The sequence below is a fragment of the Ixodes scapularis genome, unplaced genomic scaffold (assembly GCF_016920785.2).
Source record: "Ixodes scapularis isolate PalLabHiFi unplaced genomic scaffold, ASM1692078v2 PGA_scaffold3__209_contigs__length_174095766, whole genome shotgun sequence".
Classification (NCBI taxonomy): Eukaryota; Metazoa; Arthropoda; class Arachnida; order Ixodida; family Ixodidae; genus Ixodes; species Ixodes scapularis.
This window is the reverse complement of record NW_024609868.1, coordinates 80,730,582-80,751,949: the sequence shown is the minus strand read 5'-3', so window position 1 is coordinate 80,751,949 and position 21,368 is coordinate 80,730,582. Positions and strand designations below refer to the sequence as shown.

Genomic DNA, 21,368 nt, shown 5'->3' with positions numbered 1-21,368 from the left:
AGGTGTGATAGTAGGATAAACAGTGTCAGTAGGGTCTTCCATTCATAGAAAATTAAGTAGAAGCTAGCCGATAACGCCTTGATTGTAAGATAAATATCGCACTTCCTGAATCTGTGCAATAAGGCATTGACTCGGATAAGCTCGACACGGATTGCCAAGGCGACCTTATTTATTCGGAGGTCGTATCACTTTAAAAAAATTCCTTTTGGCGTCGTGAATGCGGACGGGATATTTACTCTGGGCTTTTCAACTGCGGCAGCTCCCCTATGATCCAGGGCTCAAACAGAAAAAAACAAAAAAAAAAACAAAAAAAAACCTTGAGCGCCATGTCAGATGTCTGGAGCGAGAGCCAGACATAACCGGATGTCAAGATGCGTCATGACGTACGCTTTCACACGGCTAGTGTAGAACGGTAGAACACATGAAGCCATGTCGAAGAAAAGGTGAAGTCACTCATGCGCTCGACACATCGACGGTCACTTCCCTTCCGCGTAAGGTCGCCGCACGCATTGTATACATATAAAGGATCAATAAAGGGCTTTAATTCAGATAGCACGTACTGCCCGTCTTAGTTGATCCTACAAAAGCCCCATAATACCCTGACGAATAAAGATATAAAGTAAAAGAACAGAAGCCACAAAAGCGATTTTCATGGCGCGGGGATTCTCGGTGCCGGACGAGAACAAACATCTTACGAGAGCAGTCACCGTTCAAGGGAAAATGACGCGGACATTAGGAACAAGAGCTTTAGATTAAAACAGAAACAAATACACTCCCCTCGAATATTATCTCCTTTGCAAGAAGGATCAACAGAAAGGATGATCCACGAAAGCGAATGCGGCAACGCGATCTCAAACATGAGCTAACACGTTCAGACAAGCCTGACCGTGTTGTCACTTTGACGTCTACTGAAAGAACACAGCATGCAAGGCGACTGAAAGTTGGCACGCGAGAACATCAGGTCGTGATCTGACGTGCGCGGACCCTTTAACGATGTCACACCACTATCACAGCGTTCCGAGACCGACTCAATAAAATGCCCGAGCTCACGGAAAAACATCCATCCGTCAAAAGCAATCTTAGGCCTAGTCGGAGGTCGACAAACCTCCATATTTCCCGGTCGAAGGCCCACCAACAATGGTGATCGGCGAACACCAACTCACCACTGTGTTCGGTGAATATGTTGGCGGACACCGACGAGAGCCGGATGTCTTTGGCCTTCTGTTTCTGGCCGTGCTTGGTCAACTTGTTTCCATGACTGCTACTTCCCACGGACGACGCGCTTCCACGATTTTCCTTCCCATGCTGCGCTCCCATTGCCCGGCGTGTCTCGCAGAGGTGGCCCACTGTTCCGCCCGGTGTCCGCGGAACTCGCCTACATCTTCATCGTGCGGGCGGCTAGCGCGAATTCACCGCGAAACTCATCCAACGTCCCCGGCCGCCGCCATTCAAGCGCCGACAGCGGCCATGTTGTTCGGGATGGCTGCCGCTGCTCCGCTGCAGGAATGCACACCCTCAAAACCCGGTGCGAGTTCTCCACTGGGAGAGGAAAAGAGGTGTCGCGTAGGAGTAGCGAAGCGGGAGCGGTGTTGAGCGAGCTCAAGGAGCGCCTGAATCAGCCTGCCCGCTTTCATCACCCGTGGACGCTCACCACCAACAGCCCAACTCTGCGGTGAATCACGCCGTTTGGGGAAGCGGTGCCGTCGAAAAAGTGGCTCGCACTGGCCTAGCTCGCACTGCACTGTTGAGAGAACGCAAGACGGTAATGGGCGAAACACATTCAATTAAGAAAAAAAAAAAAAAAAGGGGGGGGGGGGGGGAGGGGGGGGGGGACGTGAATGGGTAGGTGAAGGAGGTCGGAGGTGAAAGAATGCCTTTGGGGGAGCTAGAAATACGGATTGTCTTATGTATTTTAGTCTTAATTAAACATCTCTTAGAAATAATATAAAAAAAAAAAGAAAAGAAATCTGAGCATAATTAGTGATCTATACGCATCCCCAAATACAAGCTCACTTTCTCCCAAAACAGAAAAAAAAATATCTACGGAACTTTGTAACCCCCCCCCCCCCCCCCCCCGACACACACACACACACACCCTTTCCTTCGAAAAAGGGCGGCCCTTTGAAGGATAATCCTTCCTGCGTAGGCGATAAATTAAATCACATTGAATAGGTCGACTTAATTCCGAACTCCGTCCGGTGTTGGTAAGTTTATGATGACACCAGATGATCTCTGAGTCTATACGCTACACCATAAAAGCAATGTATATGCAAACAAGAGAGCAAGCGCTCCAGCCAGAGAGGTGCTTAGCCGAGGGCGACAACAGACAGGTACTGAGGGGGCGCGATCTTGATAGAATCAACGCCCTGGCAAGGCCAGGCAGAGAGCAGAAGCGCGCTGAGTCAGCGGCGCTCTCAGCGCTCACGCCTCGCATGAAGGAACAACAAAATGCGCTCCCTCCGGTGGGCGAAAATAGGCGAAAAGGAAATGCTCCGCCAACTTTGTGAGCTCGTAAGATCAAACAAACAAAAAGTTGCCGGAACTGGCGCAAAAAGAAGCATTCGCTGACAAAATGTCTTCCGGGTGAAAAAATAAAAATAGAGAAATATTCTTAGATATGCAACTCGAAACATTTAAGAAATTATTAGAGGTCAAAATGATTTCAGTAGCCTAATTATTACTACTCATTTACTAATTCGTGTTTAGTTTGTAAATGGAATAAATGTCCTGGTTAATTTTTGTTTTGTTTATGAACTTTATTTTTAGGAAGTCTTCTATTTTCAGAAAATTAACTTAGTCAGGAAGGATATTGCTTCAGGATGACTGCATTTATTTAATTATTCCTTATGTTCAATCGCCCGCAGTGATCATAATATTTCCAAAACTGCGTTTTAATTAGGCCGTAAATCAAGTTCATAATGAATATTTCGCAAGCTGCTCTGTTGAAATATGGGTTAAATATTTTAATATCGATCTTGGAGGTTATGATTATTAACGCACTATCGCACTGATAATGGCAATGTGGCTTTATTCATTTATTTTTTAGCGGTACTTCGTTTTAAAAGTTTAAATTATGTTTCGAAGTGACTGCACGAGGTCCGGACCTATACAATATTGAACCTATAAAAACAAAATCCATACTTGCATTCATTCAGTAAATAAAACGTGAGCGACTGCTGATCTTGCCTTAATTAGTGCAACTAATCCCTTGTCGAGAAGGATGAGATGGTTGAACTAATTCATTAATTAATTAATCCTTGAAAGGGCGGGGGTCATTGCAACATTGTAATATCAACGTGAAACTCACACGCACGCACACACAGACAGAGACACAAAAGAAACATTGCATTTGCGTAGCAAACAGGCACTCATGACTAGGCTATTTAAATAGGACAGAACAAAAAAAACAAAAAAAAAAAAACAAAAAAAAAACCAATGTATTTGACCAACGACAGGCACTCATGCACGTGCAAAAGAACAAAGCAAAAACTAAATATATCTACGCATCTGATTACCAACAAAGCGCTCACGTACAAGTAATAAAAAAAAAATATGCAAGCCATTTTCATTTTTTATAAATAAAAGCAAAAGGCAAATTAACATCGTAAGAGATGTTTCCTCATGATTGAACACACTAAAAGGATTTTCTTTTTTTAGTTTTTTTTAGAATAGCAAAATATTTTAGGCGGAAACCAGCAAAGTAATTGAACAAATAATTGAAACTAAAAAAAAAAAAGTGTCCGAGGCACAAGGCACCGGTGAGATTCGAACTCACGATCTCCTGTTTACTAGACAGGCGCTTTAACCAACTAAGCCACGGCGCCGACATTCTCCGCTGGCCACGCATCCTAGTTCATTGAGCGGTTGGCATTTAACATGTTGCTATTCTTTTACAGTGCAATGTTTATATTGTCGGGCCATCAAAAGGATTCCCGCTCGCGATTACATCTAGCCTGAACGGGCCACGCCGTGGCGCCGATAGCTTCCCGAGAGCCGCATGGAGACTTTCCGAGGTGCTTTTGTGACCAATGAGGGAACGTACGGAGAGCGCGCCAATTTCAAATGCTCCGAGAGCGTGATCGGGACAATCGTGTTCCTTTTTAGGGCTCATTGTTCCGCAACGGAACTCTAATCGTGCCTGAACCAGCAATCAGGTCCAACCCAACGATAGTTGGCACAAATTTTCCGACATCTTTGCGTATGGCGATAACCGGCGTCATGGGCGCTTGCCTTCCCCAGTTCTCAAAGTGGGGGAGGGGGGAAAGACGTATGTTTTGCCCCCCTTAAAGGGAAGCTACGGAGCTTCTTGGAAAAAATGAGTTAGAAGTGAATTCTAGTGTATTTTTACCACGTGAACCCGAATACCCAAACCATTTGCTGCGTAAGTACTGTTAAACGCGAGAAAAACGCGAAAGACAGTCGCTGTCCATGACGTCATCGACGGCTCTTTTGGCTGCCCAAGGCTAGGGGGGCGGGGCTTCAGCCCTATTTTGAAATTGCTCTTGTGGCTCTCCGGCGCATCGCATTGAAATATAATTTTGATACCTGTTATTCTAAAGGCCAAATGAACGCAATTCAAGCGCTTTTTCTCAAATGTAGAAGTGCCCCATCTTCCCTTTAAACAGCCGCCGCTGGGCAGGGCAAACACTGGCCGGCGGCGCCCAAGGGATACCAAGGGCACCACCCCCCGGCCCGGGGGTGTGTGCGTGGGGGGGGAAGGGTCTGGTTTTGTCCCCCCCCCCCCCCCCCCCCCCTGGTTGGTACGAAACTAAACGGCGTCCAAAGAGGGGTAGGGTAAATAAGGTCCATGAACTGAAACAGTCTCAATCTGCGGTCTGAATATTCGGGTAATTTGACGAAACTATTGTGGGCCTCTCGAAAATCATGGGCTTCAGAGTATTTGAGAAATACAACGTAGCATCGGCAGACGAACGAAGGCACGTACAGGGAGTGGAGCTAAGTTCAAGCACGAAACGAAACACATATTAGTACGCTTTGTTTCCCCGCCTGGCTGATAAAAAGAACACAAAAAGGAAGTAATTAACACAAGCACGCCCCAAAATTATCATCGAAAGTTGTTTTCTATACAAATTCGCATAAAAAGTATAGGTTTTTATCATGAATGCAGTGAAATGGAAGGTGGGCTAACGCATTTGTATCCTGTTTTATCATTCACTCTTTTTGTGAGCCTCGTTTAATGTTATAAATGCGTATCACATTCCCAGCGCTTGCACAGAGACAACAGAAGTCCGAATTATCTAAGAGACCCGGGAAGGGGGGGGGGGGGGGGGGGGAGGGGGGAGGAAGTGGTGGTAGCGTGCATTTGGGTATCCACTCCCGACTTCTCAAAAAGCACGAACGGAGAGAGGGACTAAAGGGGTGCCCGGTCCATTTGAACCCTTTAAACCCCAGATAACCCGGTCCTGGGTAGCGCGTCGATAGCTTTCCTAAGGCCACCCCATAAAGTGGAGTGGAGATGCCGTCTAAGAGAACGAGTCAACTATCTTCAGGGACAGAAGCACTAGATTCAGGTGCCGGTCTACCGTCGTCTGCTCCTCGACAGAGCTGGCTGTCGACCGTAATCCATCATTAACCCTTTCCCTACCTTGGACGAGCTGTGCTCGTCCACGCTACCATGGACGAACTGCGCTATACTTTGTTTCACCTTATGTTGTACCGCAGCGAAGGCTAGAAGCGCGAGCTCATTGCGTTGACAGCTGCCCTTGGTGCACGGGAGCTTGTGCCGCCGAGATGCGCCCTAGAGCAAGGAGCTCGCGCTTGTAGCCTTTCCTGCGGTACAACACAAGGTGAAACAGAGTATAAAGCACATAAAAAAAAAAAACAAAAAAAAAAAAACAACGGCATCTTCCAATTTTTTTTTTTAATTTTTGCGGTAGACAAAGGGTTAATAGCAATGAAAACGACTGTCGATGCTATCGAGCGTTCAGTTCAGTTAGTATCGAAAAACTACCATGAGCTGCTTTCTCAAATACCACAGCCAGGAAAGGAAATAACAGATGTCAAGAAACGTGTCAAAGAAGTGGAATCAAGCAAAAACACTGAAGTAAAACAACAACGACAAATAAACAATCTGGAGCAAAACAGCAGGCTCCAAAACATCGAGGTGCACAAGTTAGTGATAACCGAAAACGAAAATTTGCTGAATCAGTTTAAAGCGCTATCAGAACGTCTGGAACTGACAAATTTGACTGAGCAAGATATCGAATCAGTGCATTTTTCCATCCAAGCCTGCGAAAGCGCCGGTTGTCTTAGCGCCCTTTGCTTGTCGTGTCATAAGGAACACATGGCTACAAAAAATATTACCAACTAAAACAAGAGGGGGCAACGTTGCGAATCTATAAAAACAAAACAGCACAAAAACAATAAAAATAACTGTTCTGGCAGATAAAAACAAAAGCCACGGAAAAGGGATACCGATTGGCATGGCACAGAGAGGGCAAAATGTTCGTACGAAAAGCACGGGGTGATCGCACAGTCAAGATCGAATGCGTAGACGATACTGAGCTAATCCGGTAAGAAAGAAAGACAACACTTTTTTTTTTGTTCTGGGTTATGGAAAGTTATTTGTTGACTAATCTATGCCTCATTCCTGAAGAATTCATAAATACCATAAGCAATCAGGGTCGATCTGCATTGTCTTTTCTTCACATGAACGTCCACTCTAGGCTATGAAAAGGTGATGATGCTGAAAATGTTTTTGATACTTTGCGTTTTTCTTTTGGTATTCTCATGTTTTCTGTAACATGAGAAACTTCTGACTCAAATGGCTTTGTATAGCCTAATTCACAATAAATTTTCTTTACGACGAAATGTGAGGAGGGGGAGAGGCTTTTTAATGCTTGTGAATCACTCTCTCGATTGTCGTATTATTCCAGAAATTACAGAACCGAATAGGTCTTCTGAATTATTGTCAATACTCTGCAGCAGCTACGTTATTTGTGTACTCACATCTGGACCTCCATCTAAAGATGTCAGCAGCACGATTTTTGTACATGATAGGTTGCACATAATTATATTAATGAGAATAACTGTACTTTTTTTTTTTTTGGGGGGGGGGGGTGAGATATTAATAGTGATTTATTAAAAGCCTTAACTATGCACGGTGAGCTATATTTTGTTGTCGAATCAAATTCCCTTGAATGTGTTACTACGGGAGCTACAAGAATCACAAATTATGCCCAGAAAGATATTTCTGCTTCAGGTGAGATTAGGTGATATTAGTGACAATTCACCTATCTTCCTCCTTACTAACGCCCACTCTGCGACTCAATTTCGAAAAAAAAAGAAAAAAGTGAAAGCTTTCGCGTACGCAGTATTACACCACAAAGATTGCAGTCATTCAGGAACTCCATCGAAACCACTAACTGGAGCATAGTACGTATACGCTAATGATTGAGTGGATGCAGTATACGATACATTTTTGTGGACATTCCATGAAATTTATAGTAAAAACCTGCCATACAAGTTCACCAAATCTGGCAAGAGGTCGAAAAAACCGTGGGTTTCCCGTGACCTGTTGAAAATAATTAATATAAAAATAATTTGTAGCATAAAGTTGTCAAATCTAAAGATAGCGAAGGTAAGACACACAGGAACAAGTTAAGCATTGATAAAAAAGGTAAGGTTCTGTTCTGTTCACTGTTCAATATTATCCAGAAAAATAGTCCAGATAAATTATGGGAAAATATTAATCGTGTCTTGAAGCCTGCGATCAGAGAACCATGTTAACGGAAATTGAACACTGTGGAAATAAGTTGTCTGGTACGTCGCTTGTAAATCTACTTGGTCAACCCAGCGAGAGGCACTTTCTAACGTAACAAAAACAAAGAAGGCTCATGTGGCTACATTTCTGAACGTATGCAATCTTTCCCCCTCCCCCCCCCCCCCCCCCCCCCCCCCCCCCAAGTTTAACTGATTAAAATTAACTAATATCAGCGTTTCGAAGCATAATTAATTGCAAAGGAGAAAATGTAAATGACCTGAATACAGAACCAATCAAATTTGGCATTGACTTGTTAGCTGCACTATTAACGTTCATATTCAATTTTTCGATGTTTAGGGTGAATTTCCTAAAGGTATGCACCTGAAGAAGGGCGTCCGCCCGAAACGTCGCGTATACTTTCCTGTCCATGTCGTTTTTCGAGTAGCACAACCATATATTTGAGATTTCGTGTTTAAGCTCCTTGTGCTCGGCAGCGCCCCCATTCTCTTGGATACCAATTGCTAAGGTTATTTTGATATTTAAGGGTGGCGATATTAACTTGTTAGGAAAGTATAGGCCAGTATCAATGCTATCTCATTTTTCTAAAGACCTCGAGAAAATCCTTCATAGCAAACTGTTGGCCTATTTGGAGCTTTTCTCTTTATTAACGGACTGCCAGTACGGCTTCAGAAAAGGAAGATCTACAGAATCCGCTCTGTTGTCCCAGAAAGAAGTAATCAGTAGTAATATCGAAAACAAACTGTCGAAGTTAGCGATATACGTAAATGTTTCTAATGCATTTGACTTAGCAAATCACAAAATACGTAAAAAAAAAAAAAAAAAAAACATCTCAGTGGTATGGTTATGCGCTCAATTTATTTAGATCATACCCGTCTGAGCGAAGACAGCAATCAATGATTTAGTATCATCCATAAAAACAGTTATTACAGGTTTACCCCAGCGAAGTGTCTTAGGTCCTTTATTATTTATTCTATTTACTAATGAATCGGTATAATAGAGGATTGAATTCCCGACTGTACAGTTATAGCCTATGCCGATGACACGCTATTTTTCAAAGACAACACATGTGACGAGACGAAAATGACGGCGCATAGTACGCTCTCTCAACTATACACGTATGGACCTGAATAAATAGATTACGAATTAATGCAAACAAAACAAAGTGCACGCTATTTCGGGCTAAAAGCATGGCAATTGAATCTAACCTAAATATATTTTTAGTTGGGGATGTAGTTGAAGTAAATCCTTCAAGATATTAGGTTTTATTTTTACAGACAACCTTTCATGGAATGAACACGTCGAATGCATTCATAAAAAAGCGAAAATAGCTCCTATTATCTTATAAAGCAGTACTAAAAATAAACATGGCTGTTTTTGTTTTGTTTTGCTTTTTTACAAATATCGAACTTAGCCAAAACTACTATCACTTATCACACACGGCTATGTGAAGGAGTGGCATGTACCTACCCCCCGCGCAAACCATGGTATCGCATCCATCAGATTCATTATACCATCTTTATTAAATACGTTGAACAATAGAAACTTCAGTCATAATTGTCCATCTCATGACTTCATGTTGATACTATCTACTTTATAAATTGTTTATTCTTTATGTAGTCATAATTGTCCATCTCATGACTTCGTGTTGATACTATCTACTTTATAAATTGTTTATTTTTTATAAATAGAAACGTATTGTGTCACCTAATGCAAGGCGAAAGACACCTCTGCACATAGTTATTATTTTATTCTGTTAGATAAGGGCTCATAGGCGTAGACTACGGGGCGGCATCGGGAAAATGGAAAGTCTACGCCACTGTAAGTGCTGAACGCGAACTGCCATCTTGGAGCTGGGGACTTGTGAAGCTGCACTTGTTGCAGCTTTTTGTCCCAGCTACCACCTTTCTCTGCAAAAAAAAAAGAGATTGATTGATTGATTGACTGGTATATCAGCCCGCAGTAAAAGCAAGCGGCGCGGGCCCTGCCATTTCGCCATGCACTTGGACAGTCTCAGTAAAACGTTACAATTATTCCCAGATTCACTGAAAAAAAATTCATATTAGAAATAAAAACAAACGTAATTCTGATATTTACTTTATTTCGCTTCTTATGTCTTCGTTGATTGCGCAGCGAGACACAGTAGTAGTGCGGAATCGCTTTCCATAGCAGCGCTTTGCCTGCCACCTCAAACACGGGTCGCTGTTTGAGACGGAAGCAGGTTGGTGCAACGTTCGACAGATGTCGCGCGAATCTCAATAAGGTGGCCGATACAGTTACTCTAAATAAGGTTAAAGCCCTGGATATCCTGACTTATCCAAGTACTGTCATCGTTTCATCGTGCCGCGCGCGCTCCTATTGGATGCCGGCGACGCGTCTCCATTTTCGGCTCATGGCGCATCCCACATCCAGACACGCGTGACGCGCCGCCGTTTGCGAGCACGCGCCCATTGATCTACTGCAGCCTTGCACGCGTTACTGAACAAAAGTAACCGATTACAATTACAATTACTTTATTGAAAAAAATGTAACTGATTACAGTGATCGATTAGTGCATCAAAGAAGTAACTGAAAAATTACCAGAAAGTCTGTTTTATTACTTTTCACGTTACTTTTTTTAACTCTTCATTACGACATAAAAAGAATGCATACATATGTTCGAAGTGGTTATATGTTGTTTCTTTTTGCCGTTCACACCTCGTTAAGCTTCAACAGCCGTCGTCGTTCGAAGTTTTTGTCAGTCGTCTTCCTACGTTTCCTGGTGAAGGTACCTGCCGCGACACTTGAAATTCCTCTCGTCGGATGCGCTTGAGGGAAGGGCACTGTTATAGCGCACAAACGCTTTGCGTACCATTTCGTGGTTGCGCATTGCATCGATTAACGCGTCCGAGTCCTCTAAGAATCGAAACGCTTCACAGTTGCGACCGCCTTTTCAACGCGTTTCAGGGGGGGGGGGGGGGGGGGGGGGGGAGTGCAGCGAAAAGCTGGAAAAGATTGTCCGTAGATGTTTCTGCGTAGCGTTCGCAGAGACCAGTGACGCACGGGCAAACATAGCGATTTTTTTTTTTTACGTAAAAACCTTAACTTAATTATTTCAGCTCTTTCGGAAACATATACTTGGAATTGATTTAAGAAAGAAATAGTAATTCAATGACCGCGAACGTTGCAGCAGAAAAAAGTAATTGGAGTGTTAAAAAGTTACTATAAAACGTAACTGATTACAAGTAATCAGTTACTTGTAACTTGTTACGTACAAATCTGGTCTACTGTAGATGCTGGCTTCGCGCCTCCGCGACAATGCTACACTCGGAAAAAAGCCCGTGCGTCTACTTTCCTGCACAACACTCGGAAAGCCAATCACCGCAACTTAGGGAGGCAGCTCAGCGAATGACGATGCCGAAACTTTTAGACCAAAGAACGCAGTCTGTGTTAATTGTGACATTAGCAATGCAAGCGGACGTTTTTACATTGCTTAATGCCACAACTCAGACCGCGTATTATGGTGCAAACCTGTGTTTCGGCATCGTCATTCGCTGAGCTGCCTTTGTTGTGGTGATTGGCTCTCCGAGTGTTGTGCGGGAAAGACGCACGGGCTTTTTTTAGAGTGTGGATTGGCGTCGACGCTCCGCCATTTTTGCCTCAAGTGCGTCCCAGCATGCACCAGCTTGGCGGTACTTGTTTGTAAAATTCAAATTCACCCAGCGCTTTAAATATGGTCTATTCTCAAACTGCTTATAAGGCGAGTGACATTATAACTGATAAGGCTTCGCACAGCTGTACGCGCTCTAACGCTACTTCGACATGCTACCTCGTGTCCTGCCCACACTACCTCCATCCACGATGTGATATGCGACGGGCAGCGTCAAACGTTTGTAGTCCGCTGACGCAAAAAAAAGCACGGACAATGTGTACATGCGTTACATACAAATCAAAGCAAACATGAAAATGGCCGACTCATGGAAAGAAACTGTTTTTGCAAAGTTCGCCAGAAGTTTATCCCACGTTCGACGAAACCGCATTCACAGAGAACGTATACCAGAATACTATTGACAATAAAAAAAAAAAAAGAAACAGTGTGGAGGGGTAAAGAAAACAGAGCAACAAAGGCGCGGTGTATACCCTGAGGTAAACGAACTGCGCTAAAAACGCTCGCTTTCACCTCTTTTGGGGATCCGGACCTATCGCTCTCTCCCTTTGTTCAGTCTATAGCCTCGGTCAACGCCACGAATCAAAGCGGCAAAAGCAGTGGGGCCGGCTATCACGTTCTCCGCATTCGCTCCTTCAAATAGCAACAAGTATATATATATATACACCCTAGCAGGAGCCACGTATACAGCCTGCTACAGTAGCAAGAACAACAACAATGAACGGGGGAGATGGACCTCGCCGGCGGAGTCTTGCAGTCGCCGTGCAGTTATACAGTCGAACCCCTTATCGGGATTAGCGTCTTCGCCATCGAGTGCAATATCGTGTCCGTGCGGATTGGGATTCCGCCTTACGCGCGCAGTGGGTGATGTCTGACGCCCAAAGGCGAGGAGGTCGGTCTCTCGCTGACCGCCACCGCGTATGTATGCAGGCATGTCTTTCGGTCTGAACGAGGGACCTCGGAAGGCAACGATCAAAAATGGAAACTTTTGTCGTTCACCCCGAGAGTGTGCCGATGTCAGGATTAATTGTGGCCGGTTACGATGGCATGTTGTACACATCATGAGAGCTGAGAAGGTGTGTTCTCAGTTCGGGTTAGGCTGAAAGTGGTATATATGCTGGATGCCAGACAACCCTATTGCGGGCATGTACCGGCATTGCCATACGCGGATGCAGATTCGCTTCTTGAACAGCGTTCAAATTTGTTTTCAACGCTTTCTCCCGCGCATCAGATCCGAATGGGACACGCGCCAATTAGTCGTGTTTCTTTACGTTTCTTGAGGGTCCATGAAGACACTGGCAATCGGAAGCTACATTAAACGAGGGCAACGTAACATTCTTGCGTGAAACTGGCTTTGGTGAACTGTTGCATGTTGGCTCTAAGGGCTCATTCACACTGGAAGCGGATCCGCGTTCGCAAAGCGGTTGCGAACGCGGTTGTATAAGGATTCAGTACAATTGCACGCGCACACGATGACATCAAATGCGCGTGCAATTGCACTGGATCTTTATACAACCGCTTTCGCAACCGCTTCGCGAACGCGGATCCGCTTCCAGTGTGGATGGGGGGTAACACGGAAACGTTTCTTTAGTCCTTCTCTTGCTACGGTTTCTTCTTTTCCTTTCCTTTCCAGATTCTTTTACTTTTTTTTTTCTTAGCATTCTATACAATATACCGCACCACCGGCAAAAATATTCCGTTGGTTCTGCCCTCCCTCATGATGCACAGACGTATTAGATTGCCTCCCTGTGTTTAAATATTAATAAAAAAAATAGTTGTTCGAAAAGTGGAGTCGCTGCTCGATCTGAGTTTCTCGCACCCTGTAAGATAGAACTGCCATTTTGGAACTGTGATTTCGTTTTCCACGCATGCTCCCAATTTCTGCAGCCCGGTTCACTTGAACGTTCTGCTCTCCAAAGGAAGGAGCGAACAACGACCAACGATAACCCGGTTCATCATACTCGCGTTTCTTCTGTGCGTACCGTCTATAAAACGATAGGTACATCCGGTTTACTGGAGCGCGTCGCCCGTCGGCGGTATAACTCCGTGCTTAGATACCTTTCAAACGGGCACTTCAAATAGCATTTATGTCGAAGGTTTTTGCTATTCGTAACTGTCCTTCACTTGATCTTGCCAGCGGTATTTTAGCCAATATCAGGTTGTAATTGATCTACGACGATAATAAATAAATTGGCAAACAAGAATAGCGAACATTGTTTTAAACGTAGCAACGGCGGTATGAATAGCGAGTGGTCCTCAGATTTGAGACCTTTGACGCCGAGACTTTGACGCTGCGCTTTCGACGCCGCGAGAGGAGAGGGGGAGGGGGGTTTAGTGGGACACATTTTGACAAGCAGCTTGCCTTTTAAATTAACGACAAGCACATGCATCTAAACACTGAAACCGCGTTCGGCTACGTCGGTCGACCGCTGCGTCAGAAACACGCCCAAATAATTCATGCTGTACCCATCGTTTTCAACTTCGTCGCTAGGGGCGCGACGGTTGGATCTACTCGCCAAAGGGGTCTCGGACCCCCGTTGAAATCTGTAGGGTGTTTGAGATCCCCCGAGACCACCCTGACTTTATGCACTGATTTGAGAGAACGAATTGCTGAGTATTCTACTGATGGAGTTGGGAGTATAACAAGATTAAACATAAATGGTAAAAAAAAAAAAGTTTGCGCTATGGATCTTTTTTATTCTCTGTCGGATGGCCACTGCCATCTTGGAATCACGTGACGCGGCGGCCATAAGGTGGCTTCAAATCGTCGCTACGCTCTCCTCTCCGCGCCTCGGCTAAAACGTTGTATTTGCGTTTTCTTTTTTTTTTTTTTTTTCGTGGCCTTTTATTGCGATTTTTCGTCTGTAGTTTCTGAAGTATTGTCTGATACTTATTTTTACTAGGTAACTGCATGTCGTCCTTACGTGCGCAACTTCTGCACTTTGTTTTATTACAGGTTATGAGTTATGACTATTTGCCATGTCGGGGTACCGGATATTTGAAGAAAGGAATGAGCGTTAGCACTGGCGCACATTAAGTTTGTTGATGTCTCTAAGACGGACCAGGGTTGAGAGGCCAATTATTTATAACAGAGGAAATTTGTTTAAATGATCATGGCTACTGTTAGTGGCGCAATGAGAAGCGCAAGGTATATTTATGATCACGGATGTATGATCTTAAAGAATTAAAAGGCAAATTGTAGTCGATGAAAGTAGTCACCATACGTTTTTCTTGAAAGCATCGTGCTCTGCCTTCATAACAAATCCAACTTTCTTTCGAATACACGGAGGAATCATTTTCGCGGTAAAAACATTCGCTTGATCTTTTTATTTTTGAATATAAAGAAACTATGCCTTATGCTCAGTCTCATAGGCCTGCAATCATTGAATTTTCTTCAGATATCCACTTCAAATAATGTATTTAGACACAAAGCATTGCGCTCCCGGGTGAAAAGCGTGTCAGAGACAGCTTGTGAGTGCCTGACAAAAGCGCCTGAGGCACGCAATATGTGACGCCGAAAAGAAGCCGTCTACATGGAAATCACTCGAGTGCAGCGTTTCGATGCCGGATTTACTCTCGACGCCGCTGAAAGCAGAAAGCGTTTCTGCTCAAACAAATAAAGATATGTCTACACAAATCCATGAAGTGGTGGACGCGCATCTGCGTGCTTGCAAAAGCCAAGACATATAAATTCCCAATCCAGAAAGAACGCGAGATGGGAAGTCCATAGTATACCCCTCTTCATTCACAAGGAAGATATGCGGAGTGCAAGTTCGTCTGTTTCTTGCGCAGAGTTTGCGATGATGTAAGAACGCCGAGCTCTTATTGGCTGATTGATAAAAAATAGTGGGTAGACCTCAAGGCAGTTAGCAATGATGTCTACCCACTATCCTTTCAATCAAAGCCAATCAGAGTTCGGTGTCGTTCTGATGTCATCGCAACCCCTGCACAAGAAGCGGACGACCTGCTCTCCGCATATCCTCCCGCCTTTTTGGCTTCCACATTGTTTTGGCACCCCTAAACGGGTGGCTCTCATTTGAACCCGTTCGCATTTCTACCTTCTCGTTTTTACCTTCTCATTTCAACCCAGCGCAAAACAACTTTCGCGTTTCTCCCTTTCTCATTTATACCGTTCTCAAAACAAACTTTCGGGTTTTGACCCTTCTCAAAACGACTTTTCTCATTTTAACCTTTCTCATTTCAAATTTTCTCAAAACATACTTTCTGGTTTTGACCATTGTCAGAAAGACTTTTCTCATTTTAACCTCTCATTTTGAACCCAAATTAATCGAACATCATAATCTCGCAATCTTTCTGCAATATTTATGGCGAATTCGGGTAATTAATTGCCTTCGAGCCCTCGCCTGTGGCACCGGCGACCGAAAACGCGCCAGCGGCGCATCACGTGACCCTCTCCACCCGAATGCAAAGCACAATGAATTGGCGTTTTTATTTGACTGGGTCGCGAGTGAGCTCTGTTAACTTCTTCGATCATTCTATGGTACCATGAGCACGCTGCATACGCCAACAACATAAATTACGACTCTTTGAGATGTGTGTAAACAGAAGCGGCTTCACAAAAACTTTTCAAAATATTGGCATTACCACGGTCCGTACAGCTGACAGAATATTAAAATATAAATCAGTGAAAGGGCAGATGTATAAATCAGTGTGGTTCTGCCCGAACGCGCGTCAAATTTCAATAAACTTCGTTTAGATTTGTTTGGATTGAAATTGTAATGAGTGTTCAAGTTTCAAACTGCATCACTATGCATACTTTTTTTTCAGCGGTGTAATAACTTGCTATTACAGAGTTGTAAAATAAAGTGATGTATGATGCAGCCCGTGTCTCAGAGCAAACATACCTTGCTCAGGCTGGATAAATTCTTCCCAAAATGTTGACCTTCTTCGAAACATAAATTATCTTTCTCTTCGTTGTTTTTGCTATCTTGTCTCAGAGCACAAAAGGTTGCCTGTCTCGATGGCTTCGTTTGCCACTCGAACCCGCTATTTGCCGCCTCAGCGAGGATTGTTTCGTTTGGTTCCATATCCCGATTCAAATGTGACGATACCGGATACAGTCTGGCAGACAAGCTGCCCGACCTCTTGGAGCTCGGGAAAACTTCTGCTGGTAAACTGCCGGTACACGCCTGAGGAGCGCAACCCGAAAAGCTTGCACCCGCCAGCCTTTGACCACGCAAACGCCCTTGCCGAAAATATGGGAAAACTTTTTTTCAGGGAAAATGACCACCCGAATTGGCCATTACAAGCAATAACACACGACTAGCACAATGATCCGTCCGCTCCACAAGACATCTTAACGACATACAGCGACAGAAGGGAAACGAAGTACCGTATCTGCGCTAGCACTTTTGAAACCACGTCACCATGTGACCACGTAGCTACGTCAACAGACTCGGGGTGGCACGCAGGCATAAGGAAAATTGTCTCATGAGCTATGCAAGAGATGGTGCCGCTTCGCTTCATCTTCAACCCTCATCCTCAACTGTTTTTCCTTCTTTCTATACCTCACTACGGTGTTCAAATGACAACGGGTTCAAATGAGAAAGGGTCGAAACGCGAAAGGTTAAAACGCGAAGGGCGTTTTGCGAATGGGTTCAGACGAGAAGGGTTCAAATGAGAATGGGTACAAATGAGACGGGTATAAATAAGAAAGGGTCGAAACGCGAAAGGTTAAAACGAGAAGGGCGTTTTGCGAATTGGTTCAGACGAGAAGGGTTTAAATAAGAATGGGTTGTTTTGAGATACACCCCCCCTAAACGGGTGTTCGCAAGAGCTGTCGCACCACCGAAGGTCGCAATTGGGCGTGGTGCACATAAAGCGTACTTATATGGCCCGTTGCAAGCGCCCAAAATAACATCAAAGAACATCGGGTAAGCAAATATGGGACATCTTCGCAATGCTTCCGAGCCAACTCGAACTTCCCGGTGACTGTGCCTGGCGGCCCGCGGTCACGGTTCACGGGTGTCGAAGCCCGCCCGTCACGCTACGCTTCGTGTATTCACTCCCGTCGTCTGGCCGTGAACTTCACCCACGCCGTCCCACGTCGCTGGAATCGTATGTACACGACCGCGTTGCATACGCCGACGACGGCCACCGGATCGCTCCACACACGGTTGCAAACCTGGACCGAAATGGAAAGCTGCGAGCCAACTAAACCAATCGCAACTGTCGAACGAGTTCTCACTGCGTTCTTCAGTTGAACGAGCCAATGAGCATTCGAGGGTGCGACACGCCAGAGAACCCTTCCGACGGCTGAACCAATCATGGGTTGAGACTGTATGTGCCATGGCGTCAGTCACACCTGTCGTATCGCTCCACCTCGAGATGGCGGGGTACGCAAAAAGACGCCGAGCGGCCTCGCCATCAGTGGGCTTGCCTCGCCGCTTTCTTTGCCCACTCGACGACTCGGCTCGGAGAGAGTGTACGAACCAAACACACACAAAAGAAACAATGCACGTACGCACACGCGAACGAACAGATCAGCAAACAAAAGCAAACAGGTTCGAATCGTGAATCACGCGGCAAAACGTTTCGGTGTGCTCTCTCGCGTTGTGGGAATAGAAGAGAAAAACGGTGGCGGCGCAAACCGGGAACTTGCGGATCGGGGCGGCACACACACTTTCCTCAAAAGATTGTCCGGCCAGCGGCTCATTCAACTTGCTAAGACACGGACTGAGGGATACAGTCATAAACGGTCACTATTGTCGTAATATAAACAGCAATATACGAGCTCATATTTCGGAACATTTCCAGTATTGATAATTTTTCCACAGCAGTCATTTATTTTCACTCTCTCTTTTTCTCGTTCTCTCTCTCTCTCTCTCTCTCTGAATTCGCATTACATTGAGCAAACACACAGATATAGTTATAATGCAGGGTTATTAAAAAAGGTGCGGATTTCAAAACGTAATTTCAAAGAAACTGTAGAAGACAAAAACACATTCAACACGTCAATGGGAAGAAGAAGGTGCAAACATCTATGTTCCTTGAAGTTCCCTGTACTTAGCATAAGAACCATCTGTTGCGTGACAAACATCAGAACAGTAGTCTATTTGTTGGCGTACACGGATCAGCTGGTCCTATAGTTATTGAAATCACAGCTTCTACAATTCGATGTTTCAGGTCTTCACCAGTTCTTTTACCTACCAGCGAATTCACGCTTCGCAAACTCCAGCACAGAAAAAACGACTTACGTGGCGTTGACATTTTCCAATAAACAAGACTTTGCGCCGCTATGTGACATTAAATGGAAATTCTGGGCGGGCGTTAAAACATTTTGAACCTTCCCGTTCACCTCTCCTGGCTTCCCCCTTTCTCTTCATCCCAAAATAAGCAGACAAGCAAAATTCCCCTATCCATGATGTACTGAATATGTTACCATCGTTTGCAGTCTGTTTGAAAACAAATTTAAAATCTGCTCCTTTCTTTTGAACAGTTCTGGATGTAAAAAAATATATACAGAAACTTCATGCTGTCTATTTGAAAGCGCATTGAAAGTTTTTTAAAATAAAATCCCCTCCATTTACAAAATAACAACCAAAAAAACAACAACATTGTAGTGCAGGTGGTGTGGTGGAAGTTTAGAGTGGTGAACGTTAGCCTGAGTAGTCGGTAAAGGAAAAACCGAAAGTCCTAAAATTCTGGCCTCTGCACTTTCTTCTTTTTACAACTTCACTTTTTTGCTTTAACCCCAGTATCAGGTTATTTTGCATCAGAGTTGACACATACCCCATTTTTCGGACTATAGTCCGCGAACTACATATGTATAAAACGTGAAAATTTATCCGATGCTGGTTACCTACAGGTGCGCACTATACATGGATTTGTTTTTTCTAAATCGTTCACTGTGACAAGACGTGAAGAATTAACCCTTTACCTACCGCGAACATAAAAAAAAAAAACGATTTGAAAATACCGAATTTCTTTATGTGCCTTATAAATTTAGTATGCAATACAAAAGTCAAAAACAAATGCCAATATATTTACTATATGAGAAAACTTTGAACAGACTGCAAAAGAAAAAGGGATTAAAGTTCCGCTTCACTGCATTACCGCAGACAGTTCACGTCACCTTGCACATGGGCGTTCAGGCCGGGCGCAGCAGTACTGCAGACAGTTCACATCACCTTGCACGCAAAGGGAACGCAAAACGTGGAGGAACTGGAGGAGGATTTTCTACATCGATTCTAGTCCAATGCCGATACGCCCGACACGGTGTCCTCATTGAAATCGGAGTCGTCTGAGCAAAAACCCAATAACTCAGCTGCATCGCTCTCGCTGTTCGATGAAAGATTCTGTGTTGTTGGCTGTTAATGACACAGAGCGCTCCCGGTAGCCTCCTGTCTAAACGCCATGTTTATTCTATATCCCCCAAAACCCCCCGTCGTTCTCCTCTTCTTCAGCAAAGCCTAACAGCACATCTCCCCCCTTTAAAACTGAAGTCTATTTACAGGTTTTACAACTCTTCCACTTCGTGTCGTGTACTCAGTCGTGTACTCAGTCGATCCGATGTCTGGTGCTGCACTTTTATCGGTGTCTTCACTCCCAGGCATCGGTGTAAGATGAAAGCTGTTTCGGCGAAAAGTATCTGAATCGGTGTCCACTAAGTATGACCTTGGGTACTCCGTTGCAGATTGCACTGTTCCTCTTTTTCGCTGATCGGTAATCCAGACCACATCTCCTCTTCTCAATGGTTTGCGTTGTCTTACACCCCGTCGTCTGTCATAGTTGGCCTTTTGTTGATTTGTTCTTTTTCTTTCCCACCGTTGGAGTTCTTTGGTATTCACAAGCCTAGGTTCCAAAGAAGAGGAAACAGATGGAAGGGACGTTCTCAGCTTGGGACCCATGAGTAATTCGGCTGGACTATATTCATTTCCCAATGGTGTTGCACGGTAGGATTGCAGTGCGATGTAGCTGTCAGATGTCTTCTTGAGGCTTCTCTTAATAATTCTAACAGCAACTTCAACAAATCCATTGCTCTGTGGATATCTTGGACTGGACGTCCTGTGTTCAAAACCCCATTCCTGGGCGAACTGCTGAAATGCACTTCCAATGATTCGCTGGAACTGGGGTCCATTGTCACTGAACACAACTTCAGGCGTCCCATGTCTTGCAAAAATTGACTTTAGGTGTATTATTACACCGTTTGATGTCATAGTATTCAGAAGAGCAATTTCTGGATATCTCGAGTAATAGTCAGTTACTAGAAGATAGTTCTTTCCTGACAGGTAGAACAAATCCATTGCTACTTTCTGCCATGGACGCTCTGGAAAGTTGGATGGCATCCAGGGCCGTACCCAGAAAACAATTTCGGGGGGGGGGGGGGGGGGGGGTTTCGGGGACAACGGCGGCCATTTTGAAAATGTCTATTGTCTTATTTTCGCCTATGAATCATGTGCATCGGTGGCATATAATGGAGAGTTATAGCAAACCGGAGAACCGGTCCCGGTTTGGTACCCGGTAGCCGACCGGTGCCACTGCGCGTGCGCAGAGGTGGAGATTAAAATCGGCTGGCTGCAAGTGCACCGACCAGGGCCGTACCCAGAAAAAACTTTCGGGAGGGGGGGGGGGTCAGAACCCCCTATCCCCCCCCCCCCCCCCCTACCTGGTTACGGCCCTGATGGCATCAAAAGTTCATGGCGCTTGGACGCTTCTTTGATGCATTCTGGACATCTGCGTACCATACTTTTAATGGCTGTTGAAAGTCCTGGCCACCATACAGAGTCTTTGGCTCGAGCTCTGCACTTGGTGATTCCTTGATGACCCTGGTGGATCTTCAGCAAAATATCAGGACGCATGGACAGCGGTATGATGAGTCTTGATCCTCGCATGAACAGTCCATCTTGAACGGCGATCTATGATTGATGTTGCCAATACTCTTTGCAGCTGTTAGGGACTTCTTTTCGGATGGGCCACCCTTTTTCGCTGTACCATGCCAACTGTTTGCAAGTAGAGTCC

General features: G+C 44.7%; 1 protein-coding gene and 1 non-coding gene across 2 annotated transcripts in view; both read right to left on the bottom strand.

Moving 5' to 3' along the window:
- Positions 1 to 1,805, bottom strand: part of LOC8025335 (tyrosine-protein kinase Abl) — a 31,128-nt gene extending 29,323 nt beyond the window's left edge. Inside the window, exon 1 of the mRNA XM_002408687.5 lies at positions 1,164 to 1,805. Coding sequence (XP_002408731.4) covers positions 1,164 to 1,317 — 154 coding nt within the window. The 5' untranslated portion in view covers positions 1,318 to 1,805. The remainder of the gene's footprint in view (positions 1 to 1,163) is intronic.
- Positions 1,806 to 3,750: 1,945 nt separating this feature from the next.
- Positions 3,751 to 3,824, bottom strand: Trnat-agu. Its single transcript has one exon. It is a non-coding gene; the product is annotated as a tRNA-Thr (tRNA).
- Between the last annotated feature and the right edge of the window lie 17,544 nt (positions 3,825 to 21,368).